Source organism: Bos grunniens, chromosome 18 (assembly GCF_055505025.1).
Source record: "Bos grunniens cultivar Pamir isolate PY7600 chromosome 18, Bosgru_T2T1.0, whole genome shotgun sequence".
In the NCBI taxonomy this organism is placed as follows: Eukaryota; Metazoa; Chordata; class Mammalia; order Artiodactyla; family Bovidae; genus Bos; species Bos grunniens.
In genome coordinates this window covers 57,457,635-57,476,843 of record NC_141182.1, presented here as the reverse complement: position 1 = coordinate 57,476,843, position 19,209 = coordinate 57,457,635, and the positions used below count along the sequence as shown (strand labels likewise).

Here is a 19,209-nt window from a genome sequence, read left to right as displayed (position 1 = left end):
ACCCAACAGTGAGTTCTTTCCTGACCCCTGAGCTTCAGCATCGCTTAAGTATGATCAGAGAAATAGAACCAAACTGCCTGAGGATTTCTAAGCCCTATAATTAAAAGGAAGACCATGATGATAGCAATTTTTATATTAAAAATTATTGTATATATTTGTCCAACTCAGTGCCAACTAATTTGGAAGTCTAGGTGGTGATAAAGATGTTTTCCACCAAAATATGTTTTACCAATATGGACCCATTCCCAGGTAGTTACAGAAAGCCTAAATAGAAAAATGTCCACAGAAAGATGGAAATTTATAAATTTCTCCCCCTAAAAGTATTCCCAATAGTAAGTTTTAACAGGTGCTTTCTTGTTTAGTCTCTCAGTCATGTCCGACACTTTGCAACCCCATGGACTGCAGCACACCAGCCTTCCTTGTCTTTCACTATCTCTCAGAGTTTGCTCAAACTCATGCCCATTGAATCAGTGATGCCATCCAACCATCTCATCCTCTGTCATCCCCCTTCTCCTCCTGACTTCAATCTTTCCCAGCATCAGGGTCTTTTCCAATGAGTCGGCTCTTTGCATCAAGTAGCCAAATATTGGAGCTTCAGCTTCAACATCAGTTCTTCCAATGAATATTCAGGGTTGATTTCCTTTACGACCGATTGATCTCCTTGCAGTCCAAGAGACTCTCAAGAGTCTTCTCTAGCACCACAGTTTGAACGCATCAGTTCCTTGGCGCTCAGCCTTCTTTATGGTCTAACTCTCACATCTGTATATGACTACTGGAAAAACCATAGCTTTGACTATACAGACCTTTGTCAGCAAAGTGGTGCCTCCACTTTTTAATACGCTATGTTTCTTTTGATTGTGTGGATCACAACAAACTGTGGAAGATTCTTAAAAAGATGGGAATACCAGGCCATCTTACCTGCCTCCGGCGAAATCTATATGCAGGTCAAGAAGCAACAGTTAGAACTGGACATGGAAAAACAGACTGGTTCCAAATTGGGAAAGGAGGACATCAAGGCTGTACATTGTCACCCTGTTTATCTAACTTATATGCAGAATACATCATGCAAAATGCAGGGCTGGATGAAGCACAAGCTGGATTCATGATTGCCGGGAGAAATAACAATAACCTCAGATACATAGATGACACCACCCTTATGGCAGAAAGTGAAGAGAAACTGAAGAGACTCTTGATGAAAGTGAAAGAGGAAGGTGAAAAAGCTGGCTTAAAACTCAACATTCAAAAGACTAAGATTGTGGCATCCAGTTCCATCACTTCATGGCAAATAGATGGGGAAGTAATGGAAACAGTGACAGACTTAATTTTCTTGGGCTCCAAAATCACTGCAGACTGTGACTGCAGCCATGAAATTAAAAGACACTTGCTTCTTGGAAGAAAAGCTATGACCAATCTAAACAGCATATTAAAAAACAGAGACATTACTTTGCCAACAAACATCTGTCTAGTCAAAGCTATGGTTTTTCCAGTAGTCATGTACAGATGTGAGAGTTGGAACATAAAGTTGAGTGCCGAAGAATTGATGCTTTTGAACTGTGGTGTTGGAGAAGACTCTTGAGAGTCCCTTGGACCGCAAGGAGATCCAACCAGTCCATCCTAAAGGAAAGCAGTTCTGAATATTCATTGGAAGGACTGATGCTGAAGCTGAAACTTCAATACTTTGGCTACCTGATATGAGGAACTGACTCATTGGAAAAGAGCCTGATGCTGGGAAAGATTGAAGGTGGGAAGAGAAGGCGACAACAGAGGATGAGATGGTGGATGGCATCACCGACTTGATGGACATGAGTTTGAGCAAGCTCCAGGAGTTGGTGATGGACGGGGAATCCTGTGTGCTGCAGTTCATGGGGTCGCAAAGAGTCAGACACAACTGAGCAACTGAACTGAACTGTCATAGCTTTTCTTCCAAGGAGCAAGTGTCTTTTAATTTCATGGCTGCAGTAACTATCTGCAGTGATTTTGCAGCCCAAGAAAAGAAAGTCTGTCACTGTTTCCATTTTTCCCAGATCTAAGTCTGGGAAAGTATAATAACCTCTGTCTAGTGGTGTTAGTGTTCTGTGCTGCCCAGAAACTCTCTTCTCAGGAGGACAGAATTGTATTTTCTGGATTCTCAGAAACCTACTGTGTTTGCCACATTCTCATATCTGTCATTTGTTCATCAGAACACATCCCCCCCCTCCCCTGCACTAGCAGCCTAAGACTTTGGAAGGATCAAAGAGAGCTTCCTTGCAGTTTCCTCCATGCATTTCCAGAGAGCTCTCATGTGTGCTCTCAATGGGTGGTGTGTTCCTCACTAAGAAAAACAGCATCACACACAGCATCTGGGGCTTCCTTGGTGGCCCAATGGGTAAAAAAATCCTTGTGCCAATGCAGGAGGCACAGGTTCGATCCCTGATCCAAGAAAATCCCACGTGCCTTGGAGCAACTAAACCCCTGCACCATAACTATTGATTCTGTGCTCTAGGGCCCAGGAGCCACAACTACTGAGCCCAGGAGCTGCAACGACTGAACGCTGTGTGCCCTAGAGCCTGTGCTCCGCAACAAGAGAAGCCACCGCAGTGAGAATCCCACACACTTCAAGGAAGAGTAGCTCCCCTCTTCGCAACTAGAGAGTAGCCCCTGCTCACCGCAACCACAGAAAAGCCTGCGCAGCAATGAAGACCAAGCACAGCCAAAAATAAATAAATAAATAAATATATATATTTTTTTTTTTTTTTTTTCTAAAGGATGTTTTTGCACATCTTGGTCAGTTGTAACTGCCTGAATGAAACCTCTAGAACTTGATGCTCTTCCCCTTTTATCTCAATTAAGGGATCAGAAAGTTGCATTCAAATCTCCTAAGTGGCATCAATTTCTGCAGTTAAAATTAATTTCTCAATGCATGAGAAAAATTCAAAAGCACTCATAAAATCCTATCAGGTCCTGCACGGATGACACGTGTGAGAACACTGAGAACTCTGTAGTCATAACACAGACAAGGAAGGCTCATGAATGTGACTCATGTAGCAAAAATACCTACAAGGAAAATACAAAAACTGGAGATAACTCAGCAATAAAACACATAGATTTTTCTCCTAAATTTAGAGTCTCAGTTTGTGTCCCACGACAGCAGGTACCCTCTCGCCACACGAAGAATTCTTCATCCTGTGTATTTTCTACCTCTTCAGATTATAGCCTCAATCTATTGAATTCTTTTTCTTTTTCAAAACTGATTTTATTTATTTATCTTTGGCTGTGCTGGGTCTGCATTGCTGTGTGGTCTTTTCTCTAGCTGCAGTGAGGTGGGGCTACTCTCTGGTTGCGGTTGCGGGCTTCTCATTGTGGTGGCATCTCTTGTTGGGGAGCACGGGTTCCAGGTGTGCGGGCTTCAGTAGTTGTGCAAGAGGGTTCAGGAGTTGTGGCTTGTGGGCTCTGGCCACAGGTTCTATAGCTGTGGTGCACGGGCTTAGTTACTCTGCAGCATGCACTGGTTCCAAATAGGAAAAGGAGTACGTCAAGGCTGTATATTGTCACCCTGCTTATTTAACTTCTATGCAGAGTACATCATGAGAAACACTGGGCTGGATGAAGCACAAGCTGGAATCAAGATTGCCAGGAGAAATATCAATAACCTCAGATATACAGATGACACCACCCTTATGGCAGAAAATGAAGAACTAAAGAGCCTCCTGATGAAAGTGAAAGAGGAGAGTGAAAAAGTTGACTTAAAGCTCAACATTCAGAAAACTAAGATCATGGCATCCAGTCCCGTCACTTCATGGCAAATAGATGGGGAAACAGTGGAAACAGTGGCTGACTTTATTTTTCTGGGGCTCCAAAATCACCGCAGATGGTGATTGCAGCCATGAAATTAAAAGACGCTTACTCCTTGGAAGGAGAGTTATGACCAACCTAGATAGCATATTAAAAAGCAGAGACATTACTTTGTCAACAAAGGTCTGTCTAGTCAGGGCTATGGTTTTTCCAGTGGTCATGTATGGATGTGAGAGTTGGACTATAAGGAAAGCTGAGCACAGAAGAATTGATGCTTTTGAACTGTGGTGTTGGAGAAGACTCTTGAGAGTCCCTTGGACTGCAAGGAGATCCAACCAGTCCATCCTAAAGGAGATCAGTCTTGGGTGTTCATTGGAAGGACTGATGTTGAAGCTGAAATTCCAATACTTTGGCCACCTGATGTGAAGAGCTGACTCATTTGAAAAGACTGATGCTGGGAGGGATTGGGAGCAGGAGGAGAAGGGGACGGCAGAGGATGAGATGGTTGGATGGCATCACCGACTCAATGGACATGAGTTTGAGTGAACTCCGGGAGTTGGTGATGGACAGGGAGGCCTGGCGTGCTGAGGTTCACGGGGTCGCAAAGAGTCGGATACGACTGAGGGACTAAACTGAACTGATGAGGGATCTTCCCAGATCAGGGATCGAACCTGTGTCTTCTGCCTTGTTTTTGTTGTTCAGTTGCTCAGTCATGTCTGACTCTTTGCCTTAGTAGGCAGATTCTTTACCACTGAGCCACCAGGGAAGCCCCTGAAGTATTTTTCTTTTAATTACAGATACTCTATCATGCACCCATCAGCTTCAGTGTATTTGTTCACTTCTTATAATTGCCTAAGCAACACGATCACTTATGAAATTTCCGGATTTTCTCCTGATCAATTGTCACAATAAACTGTTTAACCCTGATGAAGTCAATTATAAGAAATGAAAGAAACAATCAGAAAAAAAAGATTCTCTTAGTGTTCCTCTCAAATAAAGAAGGAAGTAATGGAACATATTAAACAAGATCAAATTAATATGCTCATGGGGAAATTAATCTCATCTTGAAACTAATTTCTGACCTCCTTGAAATTTAATAAAAGCTGTTCTTAAAATCCTTGAGCAGATAAGTAAAGTTCATAAATTTTGAACTAAAAAAAACCCCACAAAATAGATTTTTCATAATTAACAGGCCAGTAAGCAAAACGGGATCTGCATGGAAAGAATCTCAAAACAAGGATTCATGAAATATGGGAGAAATGAATTCAATGAAAAGTAAACAAATTAGATTTACTTTCTGAATCTAAGGTTTTTAGTTAGTAACTCATCAAAAGTTTTGGAATGACCAGTTTTGATTGAACATTTCTAAACTCTGCAAAAGACATGTGTATAAACACATATACCCACACTGCTCTTCTTCTTAGGTTTCATACTCTTAAAATATACCTTCGTATATTTACATTTTGCATTCAGTGTAGGTCAAAGCCATGAAATACTGTGTTCCATAAATTGAGACAAAGAACATGTGCAAAGAAATAGATAGCATAAAATTGTATAAATATGATTCCAGATTTTGATAAATATGGCTTTAATTATATTTTTGTGACTTTCTTAAATCTACATTTGTTAAAAGGAACCTCCAGCAGGAATGGAGAGTCTCAGGTCAACAAAAAAGCACAATGGAAATTGATGCAGATGAGTTTATTACTCAAGGTCTTGAGTGAATTAACAGCAAGACTTGAGGGCCCCCTGAGGGAGGTCAAGGCTAGAACCAGGCTGAGAAAGCTCCAGTACTTGGGGTTCAGGCCTTTCTAAGGGACCCTGGGTGAAGTGCTGTGGCTCCTCAGGCTGAGCGTGGATGGGTCTATTCAAACCAAGAGGAGCAGGATTCTGGTGAGCGCTGTGAGAGTGTCATTGAAGGAGGGCCTGTAAAGTAGACCCTGGGGTTCAGCAAGACTGCTGGTCTCAAGGAAGGGGGTCATCTAGTGAAGGTGCTCACAGGACTGGCTGGTGTGAGTTCAACGAACCGCAGGCTGCCTGCTCCCCAGACAGACGCTGAGGCAGCAACAGCACAGAGCAGTCAGGGAAGCTCTCAACAGTACTCTGTATGGTCCTTCTTATTAGAACCGTCACAGCGTCCCTGCAGTTACAGAGAGGGGGCGGGGGAAGGTACATTGTAGAAATTATGGAAAATATGTGACAGTATTTGAGGATTAAGGGCAGCAAATAGTTGATGCTTGATTTCTTCCCTGCAACCTTAAACAAGGTGGGAGAGGTTTAAGTTGGTGGTGGGTTAACACTTCATTCCACATCAACTGTAACACTAAAGACCACTCAGTTTTATTAATTAACGTATATTAATAGCACATACAGTTGACATAAAACCTTTTACAGTTCACTGTGGGGTCCTTGATCAAAATAACCAATTACAAACACAGAGAAAGATATTCATGCCTTTGATATAATGATCTGAGAAAAGTATTTCTATGGTGTACAGAATGGAGGCTAATTGTTTCATAAACAGGAACCTATGTTAATCACATGACTTTTCCAGGAAGGGTGTCCAGTTCTTTTCTAGGGTATCAGAGAAGATGTCAATATTTCAGCCATGTCAACTAATATTCTGTTGATATTATAAAGATATTACAAAGATATATCAAGATTTCAGTGAACTGTTATTATTGATCTATTTCTGTTGATATTATCAAGATACATCAAGATTTCAGTGAACTATTGATATTATCAAGATACATCAAGATTTCGGTGATATTATAAAGATATACCAAGATTTCAGTGAACTGTCATTGTTTCATTCTTAAAAAACAAGTGACATAACTAGTGAAAACTTAGAACAAACCTGCCTTACTTTAATACACAGAATCATTCCCTGATCACCGACATCATGGTGACCTCCAGGGATGTTTGACTTCAATGACAGAACGCCTCCATTTAGATGTTCACTGTACATTTTACATTACTGTGTCCTTAATCTTCTAATGAAGAACAAATATAAATTATGCCCACCCAATACACAAGGGCTTCTCTTATCTTTGGGGCATCAACCATCAAAAACATAAGTTCATATACAGTAATTCTCCTTTAGAGTGAATTCAGAGAAGAGCAGTGATGAAATGCTTTCTAGTACACATTCTCTGATACCTATTTAGATTTGATGATTGATTAAATACTTTCCTACATCTGTTTTTACATCACTCACATATCTTTCTTGTATAAACACAGGCTCATGTTTTCTAAAGTGTGTATTTAGGACAAACCTCTTTCATCACTTATTATATTACTAGGGTTTCTCTCCAATATGTGTTCTCTGATGTTGAGTGTGGTGACAGTGATGACAGCCTTTGCCACTTGCCTTATATTTAGGCTTTTAAGTTTCTCTGAAGGATGAATTCTCTGATGCTGACCAAGACTTGAGCTTTGGGTAAAGGCTTTGCCATGTTTCTTTACATCTGGATGATTTCTGCCCAATGTGAATTTGCTGATGTTGGTAAGGCTTGAAATTTGGTTAGATTTTGCCACAATCCTTACATTTATAAGGTTTCTCTCCAAGTATGAATTATCTGATGTCTAGAAAGACATGACTTCTGATTAAAGGCTTCACCATATTCTGTACATTTATAAGCCTTCCTTGTAGGATGAATTTGCTTATGTTGAGTAAGATGTGATTTACAATTAAACACTTTGCCACAATATTTACATTTATAAGGTCTCTCTCCAGTATGGATTCGCTGATGTTGAGTAAGACTTGAGCTGTGCCTAATGGCTTTGCCACGCTCCGTACATTTATACTGCTTCTCCCCAGTATGAATTATCTGATACTGAGTTAGGCTTCCACGCCCCTTAAAAGACTTGTCACATTCTGTGCATTTATATGTCTTCTTTTCAGTATGAATTTGCTGATGTTGAATAAGATGTGAGCCACAGATAAAGGCTTTGGCACATTCTCTACATTTGTATAGAGTATCCCCAGTATGAATTCGCTGATGCACAGTGAGATATGAACACCTATTAAAGGCTCTGCCACATTCTCTACATCTGTAAGGCTTTTCTCCAGTATGAATTACCTGATGTTGAGTAAGATTTGAGCAACAAGTATAGACTTTGCCACATTCCTTACATTTATAAGGTCTCTCCCCACTATGGGTTTGTTGATGTTGAGTAAGACACGAGGAACAGATAAAGGCTTTGCCACACTCTGTACATTTGAAAGGCTTCCTTTCTGTATGGATTTTCCTATGGCTACTTAGATTTAATGATTTAGTGACTATTTCCCCACATGTGTTACTTTTGTAATGTTTCTCCACATTCTGAATACTCTGCTGTTGTCCAAGTTTACAAGACTGATTACAAACTTTACTATATTCACTACAATTATAAGCCTTCTTTCCAATATCCACACTTTTATACAGAGAAACATCTGCTCTTTGATAAAAGATATTCCTACATTTATTACTTCCAGAATCACTGTCTAAAAATTGATTTCCCTAGTGTTTCAGGAGACTTGAGCCTTGGTCAGTGTTATGTCCAGTTTCATTGAATAAATACTTTCTCACTCCATCATAAAGACTCTTGTAATTATTGGGGGTAGAGCTCTTGCTTAAAGCCTTACTCGTTTTATGATACATGAAAAGTTGTCCTGCATTAACTACACCCACATATGCATTGACCATTGATGTCTGAATAAAGTCTCTTCCAGTATTATCAACATTGCAGATTTTGGAAAAGGGAAAAAATATCTGTTGTTTGAAGAATACTGAACCCTTGCTAAAGGATCTCTCAAGTTGATTACACTGGGAATCTTTTCCCTCTTTTTTAAATTTCTGGTCTTCAGACATATTTGAATGTATGTTTAATTGAGTATTGCATTTAGAGTGGTTTGAATGATTATCTGCAGTAGAGACTAGATGACTTTCCAGATTTTCCACAGTTCCTTTCAGAGAACATGTATATGTCAAAAAACGATGTGGGTCTTTGCCGACAAACATACACTTCTCTGCAGATGTTAACGACTTAAATTGGTGTTTTTCCAATCACAACTTTGATTTCTCTTGGCAGTAATGTTTACATTATGAGAAACTGTCCCAGTTGGGTTATGTCCATCATAACATCCTCTCTGCCCTTCACATGCCCATGTATGTTCCCAGTCTTTCATTAAATGTAAATTTACGAGGTACAATATTTCATATATTTTTAGGTTTTCTATTGGACATAAATCTTCGAAGCCTGGATTTCTTGGCATCACACACTGGGTGTGTAGAGAAGACGCAGCTGAAAGGGCAAATAACAAGTTATTCTACTTACTATTCTCAGTGAATATAGTTTGCAATTTACATAAAACTGATACACCCTTAGCTAGATTAAGAATGAAACAGAGAAGGAAGGAGTCAAAATGACAGAGGATTCGGAAGACATGGAATTCATCTTTATACATAAATGCATCAATACATCTAGAAATGGATTAAGTCTCACAGAGCTCCTCCTGAACACTAGCAGAGGACCATGGACACCTAAAAGGACAAGAAAGATTCTGTTTAGCCAGGTGGAACCAAAGCAAATGAAGGAAAGGGAAGAGGAGAGGAAGTGGGATGGGACCTGCAACCCTTGGGGGAGCTCACTGGGACAGAAGGGAGCCTCATTCTCTTATGGGAAGAGAAGGCAGCACCTGTTAGAGGCAGGCAGGACAGAGTGAGGCCGCTACAGATGGTACTAACCACAGCCCTGCTCCCCAAGCCTGAGCGGGGAGTCCACCACTGCACACGAGGGCTGGGTCCTGAAATGTGGGGTTTGGAGAGCAGACCCAGGCAGAGGACTGCGGTTGGCTGTGAGGAGACATCCTGAGGGGACAGGCGGGAGGGAGGAGCTCTGCAAACGGGATGCTTGTGGAGGAAGCCTGAACCACCAGAGAGGCAGAGCAGCGTTGTTGAGTGATGCCCAAAGGGAAGAACCACCATTGCAGCCCCTCTCCTCCTATGCCAGCCCCTCCTGGCCAGGCACTAGCAAGGACTCCCACAGGGTTGGGTGATCTCACCACCCCAGCTGCTGCCTCCTCCCCTATGACCCTCGCCACCAGGGTGGACTCCTGTGCTCCAGGGCAGCCCGAGGAGCAGGTGCCTGTGGGTGGCCCACGCGCACTGAGGGGGCGGAAAACACAGCTGAGCCCCAGGGTCATGCATCTAAGGAAGAAAAGTGAAATCTCACAGCTGCACAGACCACGATTTTATACCCCCACAACTGGCTTTGTCAACTCAGCACCTACAGAAAGCCTGATTAGACAATAAGGACTCCCACTGTCCTGATAGGTGTAGCTTTAGCAGCTGGAGACTTTGTGAGCTTGTACTTGAGGGAGCTGGACCACGCCAGAGTCTGAGACCACAAGCACAGAAAATTTCACAAAATGAGATGAAGAATGAAAAAGAAATATGTTGTAGAGAAAGGACCAAGATAAAAACCTACAAGAACAACTAAATTAAGAATAGATAGTTAATCTAATGATTACTAATGATTACAATCTAATGATTACTTTAAGTAATCATTTGCTTTAAGTAATCTTAAATTGAGATACCAAACATTTTCACAATTACTAGGTGCCTATTAATTCTTTAACCCACTTTTACCACATGTGTTTATACTTGAGCATATTCTATTAGATGTTTGAACCTAAAAATCATAAGTGATATTGGCAAAGAGCTAATCAGAAAGTGAGGATGTACAGGATAAAGTCCTGGGACGCTTCATAACAAACAAGATAAACTCAATAAAAGTAGTAGTTCTTATGAAATCAAATAAGAAGTGAGACTTTAAAAATGTGGTAAGAACACAGGGAACCCTACTCAGCGCTCTGTGGAGACCTAAGTGGAGAGAAAATCTAAAAAAGTATATATATGGTTCTCTTTGCTATACAGCAGCACACTGTAAGACAGCTACACTCGAATAAAATTTTTTAAAGATTTCTTCACATAATCTAAAAAGCTTAATAGTGAGAAACAACCAGAAAAAATATGGTAGAAAATGTTCTAAGCTCTCATGCCAATTTAACATTCTTTGAGTTAAATGAATATATTAAAGTATTTTAACATTGAAGAATTGGGGCAAATACACTTAAGATATTTAACATGAGTTCATACAAAGAAAAAAGAAACTTTGAAATAAACCTAGGATTTGCATTTTCTCATTTTAGAGAGATTTGGCTTTATGCAGTGAAGAAATCATTTGAGTATGAAATTTATAAGGCCATACTTATAGTTTCCAGTGGATTAGAAATTATAAAGCAGAAAACAAATGTCTGTCCCCAGTATTTCTAGAACTTTGGCAATTTGTCTACAACTCCACCCAAACACTTCTGCCTAGAGGTAGAAATGAACTTTAAAAGGAGTGTCATAGAGTTACTCAGAAATGAACACAGTTTTCCTAGGATCCCCAAGAAATGAAAGAGCAGCCAACTCATGCAGGTTGTCACAGGCCAAGGGGAGAATTTCAGTTCTCGCTGGGAATGAGAAAAGTAATCACTGGAGATGAATTCATGAATGATTAAAGAGACAGAATGAGGAAGGTGATATCCATCTATGACAGCAACAGAAATAAACCCAGACTTCTCCAAAATCATTTCCACTGAAGCAGATCTTCCCAAACCACATGACAAAGGACGACTTCCTCACTGATCCTTGGACCTCTCACCTGTCATAGGCTCCATCCATTCAGACATACCTGGGTATATGGGTGTTGTCTCCATGCTGCTTATATTCCTGGAATCCTTCATTCGCTCCAGAAAGGTGACCAGGTCTGGCTTAGAGACACAAGTCCTGTTCATCAGAGAAAGGAGATTCATCAGTTTCCATTCCAATACGTATTCAGGTGAGAAGACAAGGTATGGTAGAATACTGACACAGCCTAGAAAACTGATTTCCCCAAATACTTTATTGAGAGCACCTATAAACACTAACAAAAACATAAAGAACAGAACCTGAGATTCTGGTCTAGTACTACTAGGGAAAAGTTAGTAGTAGAGACGAGGAACAACTATTTTATACCACTGAACTTATAAAATTCCTAGTAATCTAGAGAGAAGGAGGCAGATTATCTCAAGAAAGAGGAAGGTTGGAATAATAAAGAATCATCATGACGTCTTTCTAACCTCACAAACTCCCATTCTTTTCCTAGAAAGCAGGGATCTGAAACTCTATTATAAGAAGCAGAAGATTCCAGGAGACATTCTAGAAATGCAGGAACCATAACCCGGTGGGTGGATAAGGGATTCTGAAGGCAGTTATCCTCACCCAAGGAGGCCAGGTTCCCGTACTTCTCTAACATCACATCCCTGTACAATTCCCGCTGACCGAGGTCCAGGCACTCCCAGTCCTCTTGAGTGACGTCTATGGCTACATCCTGGAATGTCAGCCATCCCTGAAATACAAAGTATGTATGCCATATGGCTGTCACTTCCTTATGTGACCCAAGATGAAACCAGCAAGAGAAATGATTTTGATTCAGGAGAATGTCTGTATTACACAAGAATAAAACTTTCCACACTAATATTCTCTACCATATTTCTAACCCCAGAAAAAAAGAAGATGGTATATGATTCACAAATCTACTGTAGAGATCCTTTTTGTCTGGGACAAAAACTATGGTATGATGTGATCTATAGAGGCAGGTTTACTTAGAGTGTTGTTCTTGTGTTATACAGGATAAATTGTCTATCAACCAAACTGGGAATAGTTTTCTCCAAACTGGGAATATTTTTTAAAAGGAGATTCTAATTCAGGAGTTCTGGAGTGGGGCCAGAGTTGTTCTTTAACAAGCTCACTTCTAACTGAATCTCAGGTTCATGAATGGCATTGTGAGTAGCACAGAGGTAGAACAGCCAGGTAGGGCTTCTCTGGTGGCTCAGCTGGTGAAGAATCTGCCTGCAATGTGGGAGGCCTAGGTTCGATCCCTGGGTTGAGAAGATCCCCTGGAGAAGGGAACAGCTACCTACTTCAGTATTCTGGCCTGGAGAATTCCATGGACTGTATAGTCCATGGGATTGCAAAGACTTGAACAGCCAGGTAAGAAGTCATAGTTAATATTGAACTGTACATGTTTTACAGATTTTACAGGTTTAATAGAATAGTAAGCATAGAAAAAAACAGTCCTGTTGATATTTGTATATACCATATATCTTTCTAAAAGTTTTTACATAGTCTTGAATGAGCCACATAAATAATTTAGATCAATAATATTGCTGTGACACTTATTTTAGAATACTTTGTCAGGTATTCAGTAAATGGTAGAGCTTGGGTTTTCTTTAGTTGATATGGACTAGAATTTATTTTTAAAAAACACATTTTTTTCTGTCTTCTAACTTTATTGAGGTTTTCAATGGCTAAGTCAAGGATCTCTCTTGGTAAATGTCAGACTGCACTTGAAAACATCTTTTGATATTTGTTCTAAGATAAGACAATTCCACATTGATAAGAGAACAGACTCTATGATTTCAAAACCTTTACACCATGAAATTTTTGTACCTTGTTTTATGTACTGAGATATGTTCCAGTTGGAGAAGAAAATGGCAACTGACTCCAGTATTCTTGCCTGGAGGATAGAAGAGCCTGGGAGGCTACAGTCCATGGGGTCACAAAGAGTCAGATACAACTGAAGTGACTTAGCACATATGTTCCAGTGTCTCCTAGTTTACAGGCTATTGGAAGTCAAATAGAATATGTATCCTACTGTTGTGTCCAAATTATATAAATCTTAATTATGTTGAACTGGTTCATGGTGCTTTTCAGGTCTAACTATATCCTTCTACTTTTAGAAATTAAATTAAATAAACTTTAATAAATCATAATCCATTCATTTTAGAATGAATATTCCATTAACTTTGGAGAGCTTGATATTGAAACTCCAACTAAAAATCTTAATTTATCTACTTAAAAAGACAAATGTATTATGTAGTGGAACTATATGTAACTTTCTTCTGTGTTGTACATGTCTCCTGTAAATGTGTTATCATACTTTCATAGTACAAAAAAAGAAAAAGAACAGAGAAATATACAGAGACAACTCTAATAAATGTGTAGACAAGTGCAGGTAATTGGGAGGAACACAGTCCAAAAATGGATCAAACAGGTCACCATTCCACGCGCACCTACACTAACGTGGGAACTACGTACACGTTAGAAGTGACAAAAAGCATTCAATTCAATAAGATCAAGATGATTTTTCACTGGTTAAATCTCATCATGTTTTGTGGATGATAATCTGTATTTTTAAAATACACTAACATGCAAACACACATACCAATATGAAATAAATTAGGACTCTAAATTAGAGTCCTTTATTTCTTTTGAAATCTGTATCACTTGTGTTGAGCTATATTTTAGAAATTTGACATAGTTGCACAAACATTAGGAATATGATTATGGTAAGTGCTTTGGAAAATAAAAAGAGGTGATAAGATCATGTCTGAGAGATGAGGGTGGAGTGTAACGGAAACTACCGACCTGGGCTTGAGTGAGGAAACCTCCACTCCCAAAATCCAGTATCCCCACTAAACACAGGTGTGTTCATTATTCAAAGCAAAGACAGACTAAGAAGGTGCGGATTTCCACCATAACTGGTGGCTTGTGCAGGTCCCTCCCTAAATCATCCTAAATCTTTATTAAAGGTAAAGAGAAAAAAAATGTGAACATCGTAATGCTGGAATCTCACAGAAGTACCTGATCAAGGTTACATGCAGTGTAATGGGATAAATGGTAGCAGTGATCTGAATTGACCCTGAAAAATGTCAGTTTCTAAAAATTTCACTTCATATATACTTCCCCTGTTCTGTATCCTATGAGTATATTTTAACAGCGAGTCATTTTAATAATATAGACATTACACTATTATTTTTTGTTTCAAAATTATCTGAAAAATTCTGGATCACTGAATTCATTCTATTTATAACTGCATTTTCTTTCTGTTCTAAAGAGCTGAAGTTGCATCCAGATGTAAACTCATCACTGCATTTCCTCTACTTCCCTAAGAGCCCAACACCAAACCACATCCCCATGGAATCTTGGATACCAGTGCCTCTCATGTTGATCTCTCACAAAGGGAATATATTCTCCAGTTGCAAGTCACTAATTCATTTTGAGAATTCATCACTAATTCACTTTCAGAATTCATCACTAGTTCACTCTGAGAATTCATTTTCTATAGAAAGCTGGGATACAGACAATGAAGAAAAGGCTCTGGGACATCAGGGAGAAGAGCTGGTCTTCACTATTGTAGGAAAAAGTAAATAGTTGAAAACAAACATCCCAGGCCAAAAAAAATATGAGTAGAGAATTAAAGGTTTGTAGGTTCTCTCAGTCCAGGCAGTTCAGGAGGAAAAGCAGACACAGCCCCAGACCCAGGACAGGACATGTACCTGAGAAGCTGCCATTTCCTCCTCTTCTTCCTCCTGCTCTGTCTTCTCTGGGGATGTTATGTAGCAAACACACCTCTGCATCTTGAGAAAATACCTTCAAAGGCATCCGCACAGCTCTTTAACCTGCAACCACTTCACCTACAGACAGAAGGCCCTTGAAAAGCTGAAAAGACCCACCTCCCCTGTCCTGTCTCAGGAGAGATTCAGGAACAATCACTTCCTACCTGGAGACCAGCCTGTGGACTTATTTCTTGATTGTTCTCTCCCCACAGAGAGCTCCTAACCCTCTGCTCACACAGACCACGTGAGCTGACTGACTTCCCCAGTCCAAATCCAGTTAGACTAACCCTGTGGCCTCTCCTTGGACTGAAGCCCGGCCTCAGCTCTCACAGGTAGACCAGGAGCCACGTCCTTAACCCGGGCCTCCCCTGAGAGTCCCCTGGAGCTCTTCCTACACACCACACTGATGCTCCCACAGGACCAAGAGACAACTCTGTGGGGAGGGCACCAGGAGGTCCTTGCCTAACACTGGTCACGTGACCCTGATGGGAAACAGATGGAAATCACTTGGCCAATGAATTTCAGTGAATATGAACCCCTCAAGGTCAGGTCCCCACTGTAAGAAGTTATGAATCTGCAGGTCTGAGGTGAGGTCATTAAATACGTCTTTAGCAAGTTCTCTGTTCTGATGCTTCTTCCCCAAGACCCACACTCAGGAGCCCTGAGCTTGAGCCCTATCACTCAGCACAGCTGAGACCTCTCAGGAGGGGAGGGTTTAGGGTGGGAATTTCTGAGGGAGGTCAGGCTAGAACCAAGCAGAGAAAGCTCCAGTACTTGGGTTCAGGCCTTTCTAAGGGACCCTGGGTGAAGTGCTGGGGGCTCCCCAGGCTGAGCATGGATGGGTCCATTCAAACCAAGAGGAGCAGGATTCTGGTGAGCTCTGAGGGTGTCACTGAAGGGGGGTCTGTGCAGTAGACCCTGGGGTTTGGCAAGACTGCTGATCTCAAGGAAGGGGGTCACCTAGTGCAGGTGCTCTCAGGACTGGCTGGTGTGAGTTCAAGGACCTGCAGGCTGCCTGCTCCCCAGACAGACGCTGAGGCAGCAACAGCATGGAGCAGTCAAGGAGGCTCTCAACAGTACTCTGTATGATCCTTCTTATTAGAACCATCACAATGTCCCAGCAGTTACAGAGAGGGGGAAAAGTACAATGGATAAATGGTGGGAAATATATGATCAAATTATATGAGGCGTAAGGGCAGTAACAGATGTCATCCCACTGTGCTACCTAATAGTTCGCTGTCACGTATTCTTCCCTGCAACCTTAAGTAAGGTAGGAGAGGTTAATGTCCGTGGTAGGTAAACCATTCATCACACATCAACTGTATCACCAGAAACCATTCAGTTTTATTGGTTAACATGTATGAATATCACACACACTATATGGAGAAGGAAATGGCAACCCACTCCAGTGTTCTTGCCTGAAGAATCCCAGGGACAGAGGAGCCCGGTGGGCTGCCGTCTATGAGGTCGCACAGAGTTGGACACGACAGAAGCGACTTAGCAGCAGCAGCAGTATGAAGGATGAAGATTATCTCAGCGGAGAGGAAGGTTAAAAATCATAATGAATCATCACGAAGTCTGTCTTTCTCAACTCACGTGTTCCCATTACCCCTAGAAAGCAGGGATCTGAAACTCTATTATAAGAAGCAGAAGAATCTAGGAGACATTCTAGAAATGCAGGAACCAAAACCCTGAGGAACCAAAACCCTGAGGAACCAAAACCAAAATCCCAGGCCACTGAGCAACTAAGCCCGTGTGCCACAACCACTGGGCCTGTGCTCTAGAGCCCGAGAACCACAACTGAGCCCGTGAGCCAGAACTGCTGAAGGCCAGGCACCCTAGGTGCTGTGCTCTGCAGCCAGAGGAGCCACCGCAGTGAGAAGCCTGCTCACTGCAACTAGAGAAAAGCCCGCACAGCAATAAAGACTCAGCACAGCCAAAGATAAATAAATAAACAAAATTATATATTAAAAAAAAATGTTGTTTGGACGTCCAGAGGAGTCAGGCCTCACAGACCAGTTGCCCTTCACCCTTTCTCCTCATCTGGCCTGAACTGGAACACTCAACTTTCCAGACGGATAGCAAAGGAGTCTCCTGAGGATCTGCATTGCCTGCAATCCCTCATCCACCCCCACCCAGGCTAGACTTCCCACCCTCAGCTCCTCCCTTCCTTGCGTCCCCAGCTCTGGCCCTTCCAGCCCCACCTGTGGTCAGATTTTTCCCTCCATCACTGTCTGGATGCTCCTGGCAAGTCACTTCCCCTTCTACTCTTCCCTAGTCTGGAAAACAGAGAGGCTCACTGAGCCCGTCTCACACTATCATTGCTGGGAAAGGCATACAATGAATGCCTGAGGTTTACTGTGTTCCTGCCTCAATTCAGGACCACGTACCACCCATTCAATGAACATTTTTAGATTTTCCTCTTCCCCATCCCAGTGGACGTGGACTGGGCATTCATCTTAAGCAAAGACTGCTATGCTGATTTCTGAGTGAGAACACCATGAAACTGCCTCACTCTCCATAGAACAGGTTGGACACGTGGTCCATCCAATGAGATTGTGGGTTGATAAAGGATAGTCACGCTCTTCAAGGTCTCCAATAATGAGGAATCAGTCCTTAGCATTTCCACGTACTTTGCCATTGGAATTGTTTGGGGTTACTGGAAGAAAGGGGTCATTTCCCCCTGAAGAGTTTCCCTTGATCTTGGACTTTCCATCTGGGTTACTTGGGGGGAATGAAGAATTTGCCTGTCTCTCCTGCACCGCTGACCTCCAGATGATTCATTTTCACCACCTGGGGAGACAGGCCATGGAGAGTGATCGACAGATGCTGAAACACTGACTAATCTTGGAACGCCCAGTGTGCTAGCTATATTCAGATGGCTCCTGTGCTCGAAGCTCTTCAGATCCCCCTGATGAGCTCCTATCCTTGCCCACAACCCCCTTACCTCCCCAGCCTGGCCAGAATCTGGCCCGCAGATGCTTAATCCACATTGATTCCTTGGTGCCCTACACACTTGTGTGGCTGCTGCGTTGTGTCTGATTCTTTGCCATCCTTTGGACTGTAGCCCACCAGGCTCCTCTGTCCCTGGGATTCTGCAGGCAAGAATACTGGAGTGGTTGCAATTTCCTCCTCCGAGGGATCTTCCTGGCCCAGGAAAGGAACCCAAATCTCCTGCATTCCAGGTGGATTCTGTACTGCTGAGCCATCAGGGAAGCCCACCCTACACCCTTAAGTCCTCTTTTTTCACATCACTGTAGCCTGAGCCACCCCTGCTCTGGAGCCTCCAGCTTTTCATCTTGTAACTCTCCTCTGTCCACATTCAAATCCTTCTTCAATTTCACAGCTGCGTTCAATGCAGCTTCCTCCACGCAGCCTTTCCTGATTGCCCTACCCAGTCAGAAGTGGGTAATCTCTCCCTTCCCAGAATTATCAAGTGATTTCCTTTTTAATTTATTTATTTGGCTACGTTGTGTCTCAGTTGCAGAAGGCGGGCTACAGGGCATGGAGTTGCTCGGCAGCAGGTGGGATCTCAGTTCCCCAACCAGGGATGGAACCTGTGTTGCCTACACTGGGACTCGGAGTCTTAACCACTGGACCACCAGGGAAGCCCCTATCAAGTGATGTTATTTGTTCTTTTCTGGAGAAGTGATTTTTTCCTCATGACAGAGTGATTTGTTTTTGTGTAGATGCCAGATAGTAACCTACCCTGCTCTTCATTACTCAACAAATTCAACCTGTTTAGGGATGCAATATTGCCCGCTCAAGCACCACTTTGGCCTCCTTTGCAGTTAAGAGGGGACCGTGTGACATTGCTTTAGTAGAAGTGAGCTGGGGATCCTTGGGGAAGTTTTTGCTTTCCTGATACTGTCCTTTCCTCTTTCCTGTCACTTCCTTCCTCTTCTTCCTAGAATATGGATGTCATACTGGAGGTGGAGCAGCAATTTGGCAACCATGAGGTAACCATA

The 19,209-nt window shown here is 41.9% G+C and overlaps 1 protein-coding gene across 3 annotated transcripts; it reads right to left on the bottom strand.

Moving 5' to 3' along the window:
• Positions 1-5,387: 5,387 nt before the first annotated feature.
• On the bottom strand, positions 5,388-15,915 carry LOC147354333 (zinc finger protein 525-like). Of its 3 annotated transcripts, none has more exons than XM_086354063.1 (4): positions 15,182-15,399; positions 12,063-12,189; positions 11,494-11,588; positions 5,388-5,911 (listed from the first exon to the last, which is right to left on the bottom strand). In XM_086354063.1, exons 1-3 carry the CDS (start codon positions 15,260-15,262, stop codon positions 11,542-11,544), a joined length of 255 nt encoding a protein of 84 aa, XP_086210189.1. In that variant the 5' UTR covers positions 15,263-15,399; the 3' UTR covers positions 5,388-5,911; positions 11,494-11,541. The 3 variants fall into 3 exon arrangements, with proteins under 3 accessions (XP_086210189.1, XP_086210191.1, XP_086210190.1); XM_086354065.1 differs by lacking the exon at positions 5,388-5,911 and adding an exon at positions 15,778-15,915 and having other exon boundaries at positions 11,524-11,588; positions 15,182-15,319; XM_086354064.1 differs by lacking the exon at positions 5,388-5,911 and adding an exon at positions 15,406-15,543 and having other exon boundaries at positions 11,524-11,588; positions 15,182-15,319.
• Between the last annotated feature and the right edge of the window lie 3,294 nt (positions 15,916-19,209).